General features: G+C 45.9%; 1 protein-coding gene across 1 annotated transcript in view; it reads left to right on the top strand.

Moving 5' to 3' along the window:
* The first annotated feature begins 3,314 nt into the window (after positions 1 to 3,314).
* The window catches only part of SLC35F1 (solute carrier family 35 member F1), a 179,414-nt gene continuing 165,646 nt past the window's right edge, over positions 3,315 to 17,082 (top strand). Inside the window, exon 1 of the mRNA XM_033143683.1 lies at positions 3,315 to 3,845. Within this exon, the coding sequence (XP_032999574.1) occupies positions 3,691 to 3,845 (155 nt within the window). The 5' untranslated portion in view covers positions 3,315 to 3,690. The remainder of the gene's footprint in view (positions 3,846 to 17,082) is intronic.

Consider the following 17,082-nt stretch of genomic DNA (forward strand, 5'->3'; position numbering starts at 1 on the left):
CTTATGCTGATGTCCCTATTGTGTCTCTTCCATACACAAGTAGCCCCACTAGGACTGCAATCCTAAACAATTTACCTTGGACAAAGTCTCAAAGGGCACAGTACTTCTGAGCAAACATTGCACAATGTATGTCCTTCACTCAATGCTTCATCACTCCAGTTTGAGATATTGCAAGGGGATATAGAACATTCCTGGCTGGAATGTTTTGATCAACAATGTCTGCTTCACACCTATGAGTCAACACTAGATGCTGCAGTTGCTGAATGATTAGTCTGCATGTATAACTTGTGGCAGGTCTTTTCCTTGTACAAAAGGAGAAACAGAGCAAGTGATACCATGGCTTTATTTGGACTAAAGCAATGTCCAGACTTCTGAGTCTCACAAGGCTCTTCCTCAAACTTACACGTTCAAAGATATAAAAGAAATAATGATGAAAGCCAGAGTCTCTATTACTGGGTATAACAGGCATAGGAATCAAAAAAGATGACACAAAGTTATTCCAATATATGGCAACAGCAGCCAGAATCCTATTGGCCCAAAACTGGAAACAGGAAATATTGCCGACAAAAGAGGAATGGGTTTTGAAATTGACGAATTACGCGGAGTTAGATAAAATGACAGGGAGAATCAGAGACCAGCGAGACCAAAAATTTATTGAGGATTGGAAAAAGTTTACAAATTATTTAAAGAAATACACACAATTGAATACGTTAATAGGATTACAGGAAGCTTTGTAGTAAAAAATAAATATTATTGTATGATGAAATAAACATTAATTATTTAAGATATGAAGATTAAAGCAATAATATATGGAACAAATATAAAAACAAAGGAATTTGTATTGTTGAAACCAGGCGGAAGGATTGATGGAAGTCCAGGCCTGAAGAGGCCAAAATATCGAATGATTAATATGTAATGAACTGTAAATATTTTGTATATTTGTGAAACTCAATAAAAAGAATATGAAAAAAAGGAAAAAAAAAGAAATAATGACGAAATGGATCTTACTTTGTTAGGGTGATATTATCTAACCATGTCTGCTCTCCTCTCACGATAACAAATTCAGAAATTATGTAACACAGATGTCTTTAGATTAAAGCTAAGCTATGCTGGTAAAATTCAAGCTGCGCAATAAATCATTCTGAAAGCAGAGAAGAAAAAGAAAATGGAGTTTCTCTGAAATTGTAGCAAAGAAGTGTAAGATACACCTGTAACTCCAGATGATCTTTTTCATGCTGGCCCTAACAGGACAGCAAGGCCTATGTCTGTACCATGTAACACATTCACCCCATAACTGCATCTGCCCTGCCATCAACTATGGGAAGGATCCCAATTACTTTTTATATGTTGATATTACATATTGTGGTTTTAAAAAATGCTACCTGGAAATATTTGTTTGCCATAGGAAACATTTTAAAAGTGAAAGGCGGAGATGTACCCTTTGGGGTTCATGGTTGTTGTCGTTAATGTGGTAGAGTGTGATTGAGGAGATTTGAATTAAAATCCCTACTTGAGCCTGAAGCTCATTGGAGGAGTTTGGGACAGTCATTATCTCTCAGCCTAGCCTACCTCACAGGACTGTTGTAAAGACAAAATGTTATGGAGAAACCTTGTATGCTTTCTTGAACTTGTTAGAAGAGAGGCACAGTAAAAACATAAAACAAGCATATGCTGGGCATGCTATTTGATGTATACCCTGCCTCCAGGAACATTTTACTTCTTTCCCTCACACTTTACCTTTATATGCACAGAGAGAGACACCAAGAAACACTGGACAAAAACTGCAATTCTAAGAGCAGTTCCACACATTACTGGAGGAATTCTGTCTGCATTGCTTCCTGCAATAAACATTTAAAGTGTGATGGGGAGCTGCCTGAAAAAAGACACTTGGGGACCCACAGCAGAAAGCCCTGGACTTCCTTCATGTGTGCCCGTGGCACATTTAGGAAAGCGGGTCTTTCACTCACACTTTCTTGTTCAGGGTGGGAACATGGATGCAGTTGTAACCAACATGGCTGGCGTGTTGAGTGCAAGGCTCTCCTGAGTATTAGCTCAATGCTTTGCCCAGTCATTGGTATCCAGCAGGCCTGGGGACATTTGCGGCCCTCCAAGATGTTGCTGGACTACACCTCCCATCACCCCAGACCATTGGCCATGTTGGCTGGAGCTGATGGGAATCCGAGTCTAACAACCACATGTTCCCCATTCCTGGAACACTGTGTCCCACAGCCTTCTTGCATTTATACATTATTTGCCACTAATGCATGCTCTATATTGGCTTGCTTTCAGGGAGGACACCAAGGAGTAGGAAGGGGTAGTGGGTACCCCCCCCCCCAAAAAAATCCCTGGTATATAGGGAAAGGTGCATAGCTCAGTGGCATAGCACATGGCTTGCATGCAAAAAGTCCTAGGCAGTGTTATCGTGTGTGTGTGTTTTGCTTTTTGCTTTTTGCACCAAAAGGTGTGGGAATGCACTTCAGAAGACCCACCCCAAATATGATATCTTTGGGCTGGGGGAGGGTCACCTCACAAACCAGAAACGGCATCCTGGCCAGGACGGCTTTCCTTTAAAACCTTCTGGGCTTGATGAGGCATGTGACCCTCACCTGTCCTGAGCCTACTCCAGCTGAGGAATCACACACTTCCTCCTCAAGCTTGCGAGCCCCACCTGGGCTGTGGTTCCTTGCCTGTCTTCCCTCAGAACTGACAGCTGTAAGTTCTGGAATCCTGAAATCAGGATTTATTTATTTTTTGCCACTTGAGGCCAGACAGAAAGTGCCACCCTGCTCTGCCACACCACCTTTTCAGAATCAAGTATCTGAGGTGCTGCTGCAGCAAGACATGAGCTTTCACCTTATTTTTGGCGCCAAACCTGTGGGGTCTGCTCAGCCCGAGTTGCAAGCGAGCTTCCGGTGCTTGCCGCTGTCCAAGGCCGGGTGGTTCTGAAGCTAATCAGGCGTCTGAAGGGAAACACCTGGAAGATGGAGAAACTACAACTCCCGGCAGACAATTGAGAGAGAAGCAGACACGGGGGAGGGGTCGGTGTGCGGATGGACGGCCGGCCTGGGAGAGGCTTGCCAGCACGTGCTCCCTCTGGTGGGCGCGATTCGAGGAGGGGAGGGGGGCGTGGGGCTGCTTCGCTTCTTCCCTCTCTCTTTCTCCCTCTCTCCTCCTGGCTGCTGCACTTCTGCGTTGCTCAGCGCGCGCGCACACACACACACACACACACACACAGGCAGCCCCCTCGGCCGGACTGGGCGGCCAGCTCGCGGCAGGCGCTGCACCTGACCTCAGCGCCGTGAGGAGAGGAGGCAGAGGCGCCGGACGGAGCCGGGCTGGGCTGAGGGGAGACAAAAGAAGAGGAGCCACGAAGCCTCCAACACGAGGCAGCCGCTTCTCCGGGCTGCCTCAGACGGACGCCCCGCCACCCCCCGCTGCTGGCGGACACTTGCTGCTGCCTGCGAAGGAAGAGGAGGAAGAGTCGGCCCCTCGCTTCATGGCTGAGCAGCACTGAGGCGGCGGCGGCGGCGGCGGCGGCTGGAGCTGGAGCCCCGAGGAGCAGCGCTCAATCCCGGCGCGCAGCCTCTCCCGCGGCTGCTGCTCCTGGATCTCCCGCGGGATTCTCGCCTGGGCGGCCGGGCGGCGCACGATGCGCCCTGCTGCTCGCTTCTGAACGCCAGCCCCGCCGCGATGATCTCTCCGGAGCAGCAGCAGCAGCAGCAGCCCAACCATGTCGTGGCCACCATCGAGAACCTGCCGCCCGAAGGCAGCGGCAGCAGCAGGAGCAGCATCTCCGCCCCCTCGGCTTCCAGCGTGCGCCAGAGGATCCGGAAAGTGTTTAACAGGTGAGCTGCTGCCCACGCCCTTCCCGGCCCCTCTCTCGCCTCCCACCACTGCTCCTGTCGGCTTGCGTGGAAGAGCGCAGAGCCAGGCTGCAGGAGCGGGATCTCCTGCCGGAGAGAAAAGGCAAACGCCAACACCGCCAGCTTAAGATCCCCTTTTCCGGTCCAGCGCTGGAGGGCCAGGCGGAACGATAGAAGGGCGCTCTGTACATGCTCAGCCGGGCTCTTTTTTAATTTAGTCGAAGGCGGATCTCTCTAACCTGAGCGTTCCAGCCACGGCTCTTAAGTCCTGCCTCCGAGTTGCACCCAGAGCCCCAACAGACGCTCCTCATAGGGATCGCTCTTGAAAAGTCTTGCTCGGTTGCCCAGAGTTTCTGTGGGTATAAAGAAAGGGACATCCATTTTGTTCTATTGGGTTGTTTTTTTTTTTTTTGAATGCAGGGGCACCCCGCTCCCATATATGGAGTGGTGGCTAGTGTCATGGGAGACTTCTGAAAGCCTCCCTAGGGCTAATGGAGATTGGGGGGCAAAATGGATGCTTTGCATTTGTAGAAGCGGCAGCAGGTGGTACAGTAACATGGTGGGTAGAGGATGCATTGTCCAAAAACGAGAGAGAACTGCAGCCTGTGTGAGAGATGCAAAATGCTGCCCTGCTCTCCTTTGGCATTTCTCACCCACACGCTTAACCTGAGTTAAGGGAGGGAAGAGGTGTAAAAGGCATCTTTTGAAAACTAAACTGCTGCTGCCCCCTCCCTTGCCCTCAGTGACTGCCTGCTTCTCTCATTCAAGCGAGCGCATTCATTCCTTAAAGTGCCTGAACGGAGGGGATGGCACAGCCCTGATCCAGGAGATAGGGCAGCAAACCACAGAGTTGGAGTTGATGCTCAAACCACAGAGTTGGAGTTGATACTTGAGTAGTGGGAGGAGGAGGAGGAGGAGGAGAGCAGTTATGGAGGCAAAGGCAGCCCTTTCACAAAAAAGGACCAAAGTGTCTTAATTCTGCCACAAGGTTTGGTTGGGGGAGGATGGTGTTTGGGTACCCCTGTCATGGTGCAGTTAACTCTCTAAGAAAGGCCATTTTAAACAATGCTTTGTATAGCCCCAGGACTCTCTCCAGCTGCTCTCGCTCTGCGGATCTGGAAGAGGCTGGTTTTTGTTTGCACCTTTTTCTATGGAATTCACCAGCAATGAGAAACCATTTATACTGTGCGGTTTCAAATTTTAATAGTGAAATGTTCATACCCAGTGTGGATTCCTTGAATGATGGGCATGAAGTAGGGAGGATTTAGAAATGCAGTTGAGATTAGTCTCTTCTTTATTTGCATTAGGAGGTATTTGTGTGTGTGTGTTTGCATTTGCAATATTCCCAAACAAACAAAGCCTAATGTCTCCTGGGATTTTCAGTGGGTTCGGATTAGCACAAGCTTGCCTGCTGGTGATGATAGGGAAAGTTCCCATTGTAAAGATGATACGGCTTTTTCACACAAGGGCTGGAGAATGCTGGCGAGGGGAAACGAAACCAGGATTGCTTTTACAGGTGGTCTGTATTTGTTTATTTTTTTAAAGATTTGAAAAGGATAGATAAGAGTCTGCTGGGAAAGCCTATGACTCAAAATCCATTTATTTCATAACTGTATTCCTATATAAATGGTAAATCCCTAGCGCCCCCCCCCCAGCCAGCCTCCTGTAGGGTGAGAAATTGACTTCCATCTGAGTTTCCTCATGAAAGACCCACTGTGCCTCTTGCTATTGTATGGGTCTGCAACCTTGCTGCTCTCATAAAGAGTACATGCAGGGCCTCTCACCCTTGAAAAAAACCCACCTATTAGTGTTCCCTGGCCAGGGTGCAAGTGTGCCTGTTGAGCGTTTGAGCCTTTTGTGAAGAGAGATTAAAAACTTGATCAGTGCTTACTTACTTTTTTAAAGATAACTGTTGGAACTGAAGCTGCAACTTAGTGCTGTTTGTCATTTTGGCCCAGGAGTCACCAGCATGGAACCTGTGGCTGCACGTACACCCACACAGACCTTTCCTGGCCTTGAAAGAAGCCATCTGTTGTAGCCAGTAGAACAAGGTTGAGGCATGTGCTTGTTTGCGATCTCCACTTGGTCTCTCCACTTTGCAGATGTGCTCACTAACACTCCCCCCACCCCCCCTAAAGGTTTGGCTGTTGGGAGCATACAGCAGACTTGTGTGGGATGTCCTCCTTCTCCTCTCCTCTTGTGTGCCAGTTCCCTCATCCACTTCATGGTTTATAGTAGCTTTAGTTTGCCTCACTGCCAGAAATGGGATTCTCACTAGGCACAGCTTATCTCCAAATCACATAAAATAGTCACAGTTTGAAGTGGTTTTAAAAAGGGGGGGGGGGGAAACCCTGATTTGAACACAGTATTCAACTAAATTTTACTCTGAGTAAGGTAAAGGACCCCCGGACGGTTAAGTCCAGTTGAATTCGACTATGGGGTGCAGTGCTCATCTCTGCTTTCAGATTGATGGAGCCAGCATTTTTCTGCGGACAGTTTTCTGGGTCATGTGGCCAGCATGACTAAACTGCTTCAGGTGCAACGGGACACCATGACAGAAGCCAGAGCGCACAGAATGCCGTTTACCTTCCCACCACAGCAGTACCTATTTATCTACTTGCACTGGTATGCTTTCTAACTGCTAGGTTGGCAGAGTAAGCCTATTACTCAGAGCAGAGGTTTTCAATCTTTTTGGGCCCATGGCTCCCTTAACCAACTACATTCTTTCTGCGGCACCCTTGTGGCACTCAAGATCCTGGTTATGTCACCCCTTGCCTGCCTCACCCCTTTTCAAACCCTTCCTTGTGGAGTGTTCCCTCAGCCTCCTATCCCCTCTCCTTGGGATTCCTCTGGGCAGCCACACCAATGCCCTTGGTCTCTGAGATGCCCCCCCAGCCCCACAGGTGCCTGGGAAGCAACCCCTGGCCTGCCCCAGAGGCACCATTTGCCTGGGGAACTTGTAGCCAGGGCTGCTGCAACAAACAGCTGTGCAAGCTTTTGGGAGGCAGAGACATGAGAGAGCATCAGAGGAGGGAGGGAAGGAAGGAAAGAGGGACAGAGGCCAGTGTTGACCACGGCACCCCTGACCATCATTCAAAGCACCCCAGGGTGCCCCGGCACAGTGGTTGAAAACCACTGACTCAGAGTAAGCCTATTGAAATAAGTGGACCTAACTCAGGCATGCTAATTAATTTCAGTGTGTCTACCCTGAGTAATACTGAGTTGAATGCCACCTAAGATATGGCTGGTGGTTACCATTTGTATGCATGATTTGGTTCTTGTGGCTAATGATGGTAAGCAAGAAGATGTAAGCAAAAGGTGTAGAGATAAGAAGATGTAAAGAGTCCCCAGCAGATGAACCTTTTGGAGGGGTGGGCAGAGGTGCTCTTGTATATGTTTTTCTTGGTGATTGCTTGACATATTCCAAATCTCATCCATGGAATTTATTTCAAGACATATCCCTAATTAAGCACTGCTTCTAGATGAAAGGTGGTGAGATATGGGAGTGCATTTTAATTTTTCAAGCTTTTCTGAATTTGGAGCTGATTATTTTAACCACCAACCCTGATGATGTTTTCTGTAATTCCTAAAGCAATGTCACTGCCGGTCCTCAAGTAATGTCACTGCCTTCATTTTAATGATTTTTTCTCACTCCAGGAACATCTTGAAAGCCTGTCGGAGATGGAAAACGTATTTTACTTAATTGGTCATAGAAACAGATACCCTTGAAGCAACTCTAATGTTATGATGTGAAGCAAATAGCAACTCTTGTCTGAAGGTGTTGTGGTGAATTCAGGATCTCAGCCCCAAATGGCATTGGTTATAGGAAGGGCACTTTTCCTTCTTTTTCTCTGTAGATTTGTATTTGGGATCTACTCTGAGTGGTGTTATATCAGGGGTCAGCAAACTTCCAGCAGGGGACTGGACCACTGTCCCCCAGACCTTGTGGGGGGCTGGACTATATTTTTTGGGGGGAGGGGATGAATGAATTCCTGTGCCCCACAAATAACCCAGAGATGCATTTTAAATAAAAGCACACATTCTACTCATGTAAAAACACGCTGATTCTCGGACTGTCCGCGGGCCGGATTGAGAAGCCAATTTGGCTGGATCCAGCCCCGGGCCTTAGTTTGCCTACACATGTGTTAGATGCTATGAAATGTCAGGAAGAACAAGAAGCTCAAATACCTCCTGCTTCTAGTCCATCACTCCTCTCATAAGTTTCATAACAGCATACACTGCTTCCATTTCTGAGACTGAGAGAACACTGTTGAGAGACAGTATGAAGTAAAGAATATGTCTAGAGAAATGGTCCCTTAACATGGACCCACCTACAATGCAGGTGCTCTAATAGGTGAAGATATGGGGGGAGAGAGCGAGTCAAAAGGGACTTCTAGGACAATGATGACTGTTGGCTTTTGAGTGTGTTGCTTTGGCCACAGCAGGTATAGAGTGCCGTATGCACTTCAGCATCTATAAATCAGTGCAAAACAAGAAACTGGATGCTCATCTCTTGGCGTGTTCTTAACCTTAGTCAGTTTGATGCAGGACAAGGCAACTAAGTTGAACCTCCATATGCAGTTCTGTTTCAAGGTTCCATCACCCCATTCCACTCCCCCATCCCCAACATATGTTGTTGTTCAGTCGTTCAGTCGTGTCCGACTCTTCGTGATCCTATGGACCAGAGCACACCAGGCATGCCTATCCTTCACTGCCTCTCGCAGTTTGGCCAAACTCATGTTAGTAGCTTCGAGAACACTGTCCAACCATCTCATCCTCTGTCGTCCCCTTCTCCTTGTGCCCTCCATCTTTCCCAACATCAGGGTCTTTTCTAGGGAGTCTTCTCTTCTCATGAGGTGGCCAAAGTACTGGAGCCTCAACTTCAGGATCTGTCCTTCTAGTGAGCACTCAGGGCTGATTTCTTTGAGAATGGATAGGTTTGATCTTTTTGCAGTCCATGGGACTCTCAAGAGTCTCCTCCAGCACCATAATTCAAAAGCATCAATTCTTCGGCGATCAGCCTTCTTGATGGTCCAGCTCTTACTTCCGTACATTACTACTGGGAAAACCATAGCTTTAACTATACGGACCTTTGTCGGCAACATATATCTCCCCTCCAATAGGCATTCAGGACTCAGTGCCCACTGAGCAAGTCTAGTTTGCATTGCATTGTTTTTAGGATTTTAGGTAGGTAGGTTGGGTGGACACACCAGTACTCAGTGTTGGCTATGTTAAAACCTTGGATATTTTCATTGAGTTCTATGGTCCTCTCTTGCCCTAGGATAATTTCTCATTGTGAACCAGAAAACGACCCATCCAAACAATGGGATAGTTGTTCTTTTTATGGTTGTGTGTGTGTATGATTTCTCTCTCTCTCTCTCTCTCTCTCTCACACACACACACACACACACACACACACACCTCCCTACTACTCCTTGTTTGCTTAGCAAAATGTTAGGGTCAGTGCCACTGAGATGCTGGAGACGAAGGCAGAGAAATCATGTCCTCTTTTAATATCTTAAAGCTTGAGTGTGTAGAATCTGCTGTATTGCTTTCAAACAACTGATGAACCCATTTGTTGGCTCCTAAAGTTCTGTTTCCTTGTTAGAACTATCATTTTTAAATCAAATTTAATAACAAGTAATTTATAAATTTATAAACTCTTCCCTCCTGACGGTGGGGCTTTGAGGAGTGATGGGGTCACCACAGCATCCACTCTCAGGGCTGCTCATGTTGGCCACAGTGGAAGGTGGTGGTGGGGAACAAGTGAACCAACATTGGGGCCAATGCTGTCACATGTTGGCAGTGAGACTGGCTCTAGGCCATCATAGTCCCTCCCTACCCTCAGAATGCTCCATTTTGGGGCTTTCTGCTGGCTCCTGCTAGTTGGCCTCCTAGCTGCCCACATGTTTGGTGGAAAGATGGGAGAGGTAATCAACAATCGCTGGAGACTATCCTAGCCAAGATAGTTGAGCAGAAGGGACACTTCCAATAACTTCAACACTCTCCTCTCCTCCTCCTTGCACAAGGGAGGGCAGGATGCTCTGTAAACAGATTTGTAGAAGAACATATACTGTGAGTCTTCTACACATGAAACTTCTCCAAATTCTCCCATAAGTTGTTTTTAATTTGTTAGCTGCTTTTCAAAATATAGTATTTCTCCAAGGTATTGGAAATATGACTTCGAAACAAGAAGTCATCTGTTTTAGGGTCCTAAAATTTTCTAATTGAAACTACCAAAATACAGAAAGCCCCAACTTAACGTGGGGGGTTGTGCTATGGGGATTGCACCTAAAGCCAAAATTGTGCATAGTCAAAACACACTGGGTTCAATGGCTGGTGGAATTGCCAAAGTCATTTCCTCCAGAATCCTGTCCTCTTTCTGCCCCCTTTTAATTTAATTTAATTTATTTATTTTTGCCGTGTGTGTAAAATGTGCATAAGTTGTGGGCTTACTGTACGCAACTTAGTTTAAAAAATGTAGAGGAAAACCACTTTGAAGTAAGACCAAATACCAGTACAAGATGATGATGATGATATAAATAAAATGGTTTGAGAAATATTCTGCCACCCTAAACCAGCAAGTTCATCTGAGTTGCATGATTAGATACGCAAACAGCAATGTGAATAAATTACGGCATTTCTGCTATTAATTAAAATAAACCTGAAGATCCAATGTATTTGCCTTTGCAAGTCCTACAGAATGAATTCTCATAACCTTGAACACTTGAGCTTTCTTGTGCAGAACAAAAGAACTATCTTCCTGTGGGATTTTGTATAAAGAGAAACAAAGAGCTATTTAATTTCTCTTAACATAAGGGCAGTGGAAAAAGTATGAATCCGAAGGTTCTTTTTCATTGCATTACTCCCCCCCCCCTTCACCTTTGGGAATTAAAACAGTGTCATCAAAGGTTATGTTTGTAGTTAACATATTAATCCATACAGAGTTAATATGACTAAGTGATGGTTCAGTGATTGTGCCCTCAGTAGCTGCAGTTGGCAACCATAGTGCCAACTGGAGCAATGAGACACGACTTCTGGCTTACCGGTAGCTTTATGTCTGAAGAGGGATCATGGTTTGTTTCTCATTAAACAAACCATGATATGATGCCTGATTAATTGAGTGAAACAAACCACGACTCCCAATTCCGACACAGAGCTCAGCCAGGGATTGTGGTTTGTCATCTCTGCTCATACTATGCGATAAGCAAAGCAGGAGCCATCTGCATATCATTATCAACAGTTAACCGTTAACTATGGTTTCCCACAGGGTTGGGAAACCTCAGGCCTGGGTGCCAACTCTGGTCCTCCAGGCCTTTCTGTTAGGACATCAGGACTCTCCCTAGGCCACACCTCTTACCTGCCTTGCTTTGTGCCCTCTTTGAGGGCTTTTGATTGCCAGGAATATGTCCTTGATGATGCCTCCTGCATGCCAGGATATATGTGGGCATGGCAATCTCTGTTATCAGGGCTTTATTTAAAGTTTTGGGGTTTGCTCTATGTTTAGTGGAGTATACTCCCAGCTGAGCATCTGACTCTTGCTCTAGCTTCCTTCTCAGGGTGAAGTACCAGCATCAAGGTTTCAAGCTGTTCTATGTTTAGCTGTTTTATCGTTGCTGCTTCCCTTCCCTAGTTTTTATGCTATTTTTGTAAAACTGTGCTTGTTTTCATTTATTTTACTTTACCCCACCCAACCCTGGAATTGTTTAGTGGTGGTGAAGAGACAGGCTTAAAATATTCCTAAAGAAATACTGACCTGATGTCCACTAGGTTCTACCCCTGGCTTAGTTAGGCTCATACCCTGACTGGCCAAGTACTCTCTTCTGCCCTTTCCAGGCACCATTAGGCCCTGCCCTATCTCACAAGCCTCCACTCCCTGATATGTCAGACTTTCCCATTTAGCTACTTTCACCATTGGTGGTAGGATGCCTCCGAATACCAGTTTGTTGGGAAATGCAGGTTGGGAGAATGTGATTGTGCAGGCAATATAAGCCTGCGTGGTTTGCTGAGGCGGATGGCGGTGGCAGAGGGTTTCTCGGGAGGCAGCCTGGCCTTTGGCCGGTGATCTCCATGCAGAGGCAAAGCCCAGATGCTCCCGAGTCCCCTTGTGACTTGCTCCCTTTCCTTTCATTTAGCAGGCAAGCTCCAAGCAGGGAAGTGGCAATAGAGAGCAGCGGTGCACACATGCAGAACGTGATGTCATGACGTCACATTGCACATGCGCTGCTGGGCACCCACAGGATGGGACCCAAGTCGGCACCCCTGGAGGGAATAGCTCTCCAAAGTTAATGAAGGCGCTATAAGTTGGATGTCTTGAAGCTGCTGAGAAAACAATTGGTGATTGAATCAATGTTGCAGACATCCTGGTTGTTTTTTTTTTTTTAATGAACAAAGAGAAGCAAATGCTGAACTATAGGGTCTGCTTCTAGAGAGCAGCTCCCTTCTCTTCCCAGGATTACAGTGGTACCTCTGGTTACGAACAGGATCTGTTCCAGAGCCCCGTTCGTAACCTGCGACGTAACAGGATGCTAGAGAAGATCATAAGAACGCAAGATGAGCCTGCTCTCACAGCAGCCCACCAGATGCCTGTGAGAAGCACGTAAGCTGGACATGAGCACAGCAGCGCTCTCCCCATCTGCAATTCCAAGCAACTGGTATTTAGAGCCATGGTCCTTCTGACAGTGGACATAGAACACAGCTGTTGTTGTTTCCAGTTGGATGCTCCCCAGATGTTGGACTCCAACTCCCAAGCCATTGATCATAAATGATGCGGGTTGCAGTTTAAAACATCCTGAGGGCACCAGGTTTGGGGACGTCTGGACTAGATGGATTGACAGGTGTCTTCTTTTAAATGGAAGTCTAGTCACACGACAGGATAAGATAGGGAAATGGGAGAGTATATTTTCCCACACTTGTTGGAGTAGGTGAGGTAACATATTAAAGTGTTGGAAAAAGCAGAAGAATCATTTCAGAATATGAAGGAAGATTCCTGGGTGATCTTTAAAATGCACCTGCAGTTTGGGCCATGGACTTTAATGCATTTAAACTTGGAGGCTCTTTCCTCACCTCCCTTTTCCTATATACCTGGCATCATGCACTTAATTTAGCATATTCAGAAACGAACTTTTCCTCCACGGTACTGTACAGTAAATAATGCAAAAGCCTATGTAATGAGCTGCATTCTTAACTCGTGAAAAATCTCACAAATAGAATTGGGGTGGAAGGAGGAGAGACGTTTTCTCATGAGGCATAAATTGGCAAGTCTCCCCATGGGAATATATGTATGCCGCTTAACTTGGACATTTGGGAGATCTGTGCTTTCTGGGTACCTGTTGTATGCATAAGATGCCCCCCACCCCCCAGATTGTAACTTGGGCTTTGGGAAAGGGGTTAGCTAGTGCCTCTTGAACTGGGGAGGTTTCCAAAGAGCAGAAGCATAAATGGCTCCATAGACAACTCTGGAGAATGGACAGAGTAGCTCTGATAGAATGGACAGAGCAGCTTTAATGTGCTAATGAGGGGAAGACCAGATGCCAGAAGTGATCAGAGGAGCTCTTTGTGATTCTGTCTCTTTTGAGATGGCTGAAGCCTCTGTCCTTATCACTGCCACTACTGCTCACAGGCAGGGGGGGAGACAGTGGTGCTCTTAGAGAGAGGTGTTCGTTTCCTTTAGATCAGCAAGTAACCTTAAAAATCAGCACCCGAATGCTGATTAGGGTAAAATTGCCAGGAGAGATTAGGGGAGGCAAACAGCCTGGATGGGATACATAAAAAAAATAAAAATAAACTACTCTATTCAGGTTGTGTGCGTTGGATTCTTGCAGCCTCTCAAAAAGTGGCACAGACAATTACACCTGTCCTTTTTTTTTGTTTTGGAGAATGTTCTTATTTTTGTGTGTGGCTGCTACTTTGCTTCCAGTATCATAGCCAATTTGCTGAGGATCATAAATGGGAGAGGGCTACTGCTTGTATATCCTGCTTCTGGGCTTCCTATAGATATTTGGTCGGCCACACTGAGTACGGAATAATGAACTGGACCTGCCCACTGAGCAGTGGCTTAGAGATTCATCTTGCAGCTATGCAGAGGAGGGCTTTCATGGTGGTGGCACCCACCACATAGAATGATCTCCCTTGAGCATGATTCTGAAGCATGCACTAATTATATTGTCTTTTTGCCTTAATGCATACTTTTTTCTTTTTTGCATAGGCATTTTGTGTCCATTAACTTTGCTTTCACAGACTGCCAATTCCTTTGGCTGTTGTGCTATTGTTTTGAGATTTTGTAAAATGTAAAGTGACAAAGCAGTGCATCAAACAAATAAATGCATGGGTCTTCAGTCTGATGCAGCAGGGGCAGCTTTTACATTCCTATGAGCCCAACGGCATTATCTGCTGCTAGCCAATTAAGCAACACATATCTGCTTAAAACAAAATTTAGTTAATTCAAAGGCAGCCATCTATTTTAAGTGGTTTATCAACAATTACCTCTCATCTGGCTTCATATGTGGTAAAGAGGGGAAGAGAATTAAAATGGATAGTATTGGAACTCAATTTACTCCTTGGGAAATGAGGACATGATATCGCCTTGATTTAAATGTATATTGTTCTCTTTGACCTCTTTTGTCTCCCAAGTGTGACTTGATTCAGGGACATTCGTAGACCTGACATGCTTGAGCAACCTTTTGAGTGGCATCTTTTCACTTCTGAAATGCCTTTTTCTTTCTTCATCTGATATGGGTGCCACCAGGGCTTTTTTTCCAGCCAGAACTCACAGGAACTGAGTCCCACCATCTCTTTGGTATGTTCCGGCACCTCTGTAGCCTTGTGGCATGGTGGCACAGTGCTTGCGGCTGCACAACAGCATGGCGATCTGTGTGGCACGTTGGAGGGCGGCAGCATAAGAGGAGAAGGGCGATCTCCCATTAAAAAAGCTCAATAACTTTGGCTAGGTGCTCCCCCCCCCTTAATATAACACCAATTTTTCTAGGGGAAAAAAGCCCTGGGTGCCACTATCCTGTTTGACAATGTCTTCCGGAAAGGTCTAGTCAGTGCTGTTTTTCTGGAAAAAGAGGTACTGAACTCACCACGAACATCTCCCTTGTTCTCTTATCATGGCAGTGGTGCCCACCTGAGAGGTGCTGGAACTGAGTTCTGGTGAGTTCCAGTTGAAAAAAAAGCCCCGGTTCTAGCAGAGGCTTTAATTTTGGAAACTGAAGTCAATTTGTGTGTGTGTGTGCATGTACGTACCTCCTAACGTTCTTGCTTGCTTGTTTACTGCATTTGTATCTCACCTTTTCTCTAAGGAGCTGAAGGTGACATATATGTTTTCTCCTCTTCTCATTTAATCACAACAACCCTGTGAGGTAGGTTAGGCTGAGAGGCAGTAACAGGCCCAAAGTCACCCAGTAAGCATTAACGGCTGATTGGGGATTCAAGTGTTCTAGTCTGACACTCTAACCACTACACCACCCTGGCTCTCCTATACCCAGCCAAATACCACTGAGGCATGTTGACTACCTTGGCACCATTCTTCACAATGTGCCAACACTCCCCGAAGAAGAAATGCAGAATTATTTTCATATATGAAATATTTATCAAAACTTCAGTCATGCACAGGCCTGGGCCACATGTCATGGCAAGCCAAACTGTCGCTTACTAGGTAGGACCATGAAAACATGTTTCGCGTATAGATCAGAGTGGTCCAACTTCTCATACCAAGTGGGCCACAAGAGCCCTTTGACACCATGCTGGTTCTCATATTCCTCTGTAGTAGGTGAGAGAACAGTGAGCGTCACACCTGCCTTAAGTAAGTATTTCTAGTTTTATATATGGGCTGGGAGCCAAAGAACGCCAAGTGAGAACACGTGTGCCATCCTGCATCATGCCACATCATGCCCAGCTTTCGGAGGTTTCTGGGTTACAATGAGAAGGGATGGTGATGTAAAAAAACCCAAAAACCCTTTGGAGCCTGGCCATGGTGTGTCTATGTTCTTTTACCATGAATGTGCACACATTTTAGTGATACAACCTTAAAGTTTGCTAGAGAGCCTAGGACAAATCAGTATTTAACTGGGTTATTGTACAGATAGGAACATAAGAAAAGCCTCTTGAATCAGGACAAGGATCATCTAGTACAGCACTCTGTTCTCACTGTGGCCAATCAGATGTCCACAGGAAGTCCACAAGCAGAACCTGAGCACAACACTCCCCACCTGTGATTCCCAGCAATTGGTATTCAGAAGCATATTGCCTTCCACAGAGGACGATCCCATGCATACCATTCTGGGTGTATTTGAGTGGGTTCCAGCTATGATAGAATGCATACTGCACAACATGTATCACATAAGGCAGGATACCTTGTTTGTACACATACCCTTCCACTTCACTATGTCCTGAAATGTTCCTGTTTGGACCTTGACTCTTCAGTGTCAAGCAATGTTAAATCTGCAAGCAAGTTATTCTGGAGGCGTTGGACAGGTCTGCTTAATGGTCAGATTGAACTCAACATGAAGCATCGACCTTGGTGAGTGAGTTCCAATAGGCTCACAAGGCATATCAGACTTTACAAAATTGCTCTACAATGGCAAGTGGATCGCTGCGGCTCTAATGCTGATAAATAGGCTCATTTGTGTCCAATAACAAGACCCTAATTATTGCCTCCCCAGCACCCAAGTTAATTGCAACCTGTAAGGCAGTATTGGCTGGTGACAGAAGGAAAGCATTGCTCAAGCCATTTATATCATTGGTCATTAGACCTCACAGCCTGAATGTTCATTTGTCAAAAGAGGGCATGCCTTCAGCTTATCTGAAAACCTGCGCGGGCATGTGTTCTATTGTGCTGCAGGGATTTTCTTTTCACACACACACACACACACACACACACTTTTCAAAGTTGGAAAAGAAATGTATTACTTTTTTGAACCCCTTCAGCAAAACTGATTCTCATGGCCCAGAACATGGCCAAGCATATCGGCACAGCAACTTTTCTCTGAATCTCCAATGCAAGAGTTATATTGGATGTCAAAAGTCCTAAACATACTGTTATGGTTATTCTGTGTTGTGTTACTCCTGCATAACATTTAGGAAGGTAGTGCAAGTCATCCTTCACATTCAGTGACATAAATATCCCAGCTGTTGCCTCTTCCTCTTTGGATAGCACCAAATGTTCCTCCAAGAAGGCTTGCATTAAAATCAGATAACTACGAGTATGTCAATATTT

This window comes from Lacerta agilis, chromosome 3, assembly GCF_009819535.1.
Source record: "Lacerta agilis isolate rLacAgi1 chromosome 3, rLacAgi1.pri, whole genome shotgun sequence".
Classification (NCBI taxonomy): Eukaryota; Metazoa; Chordata; class Lepidosauria; order Squamata; family Lacertidae; genus Lacerta; species Lacerta agilis.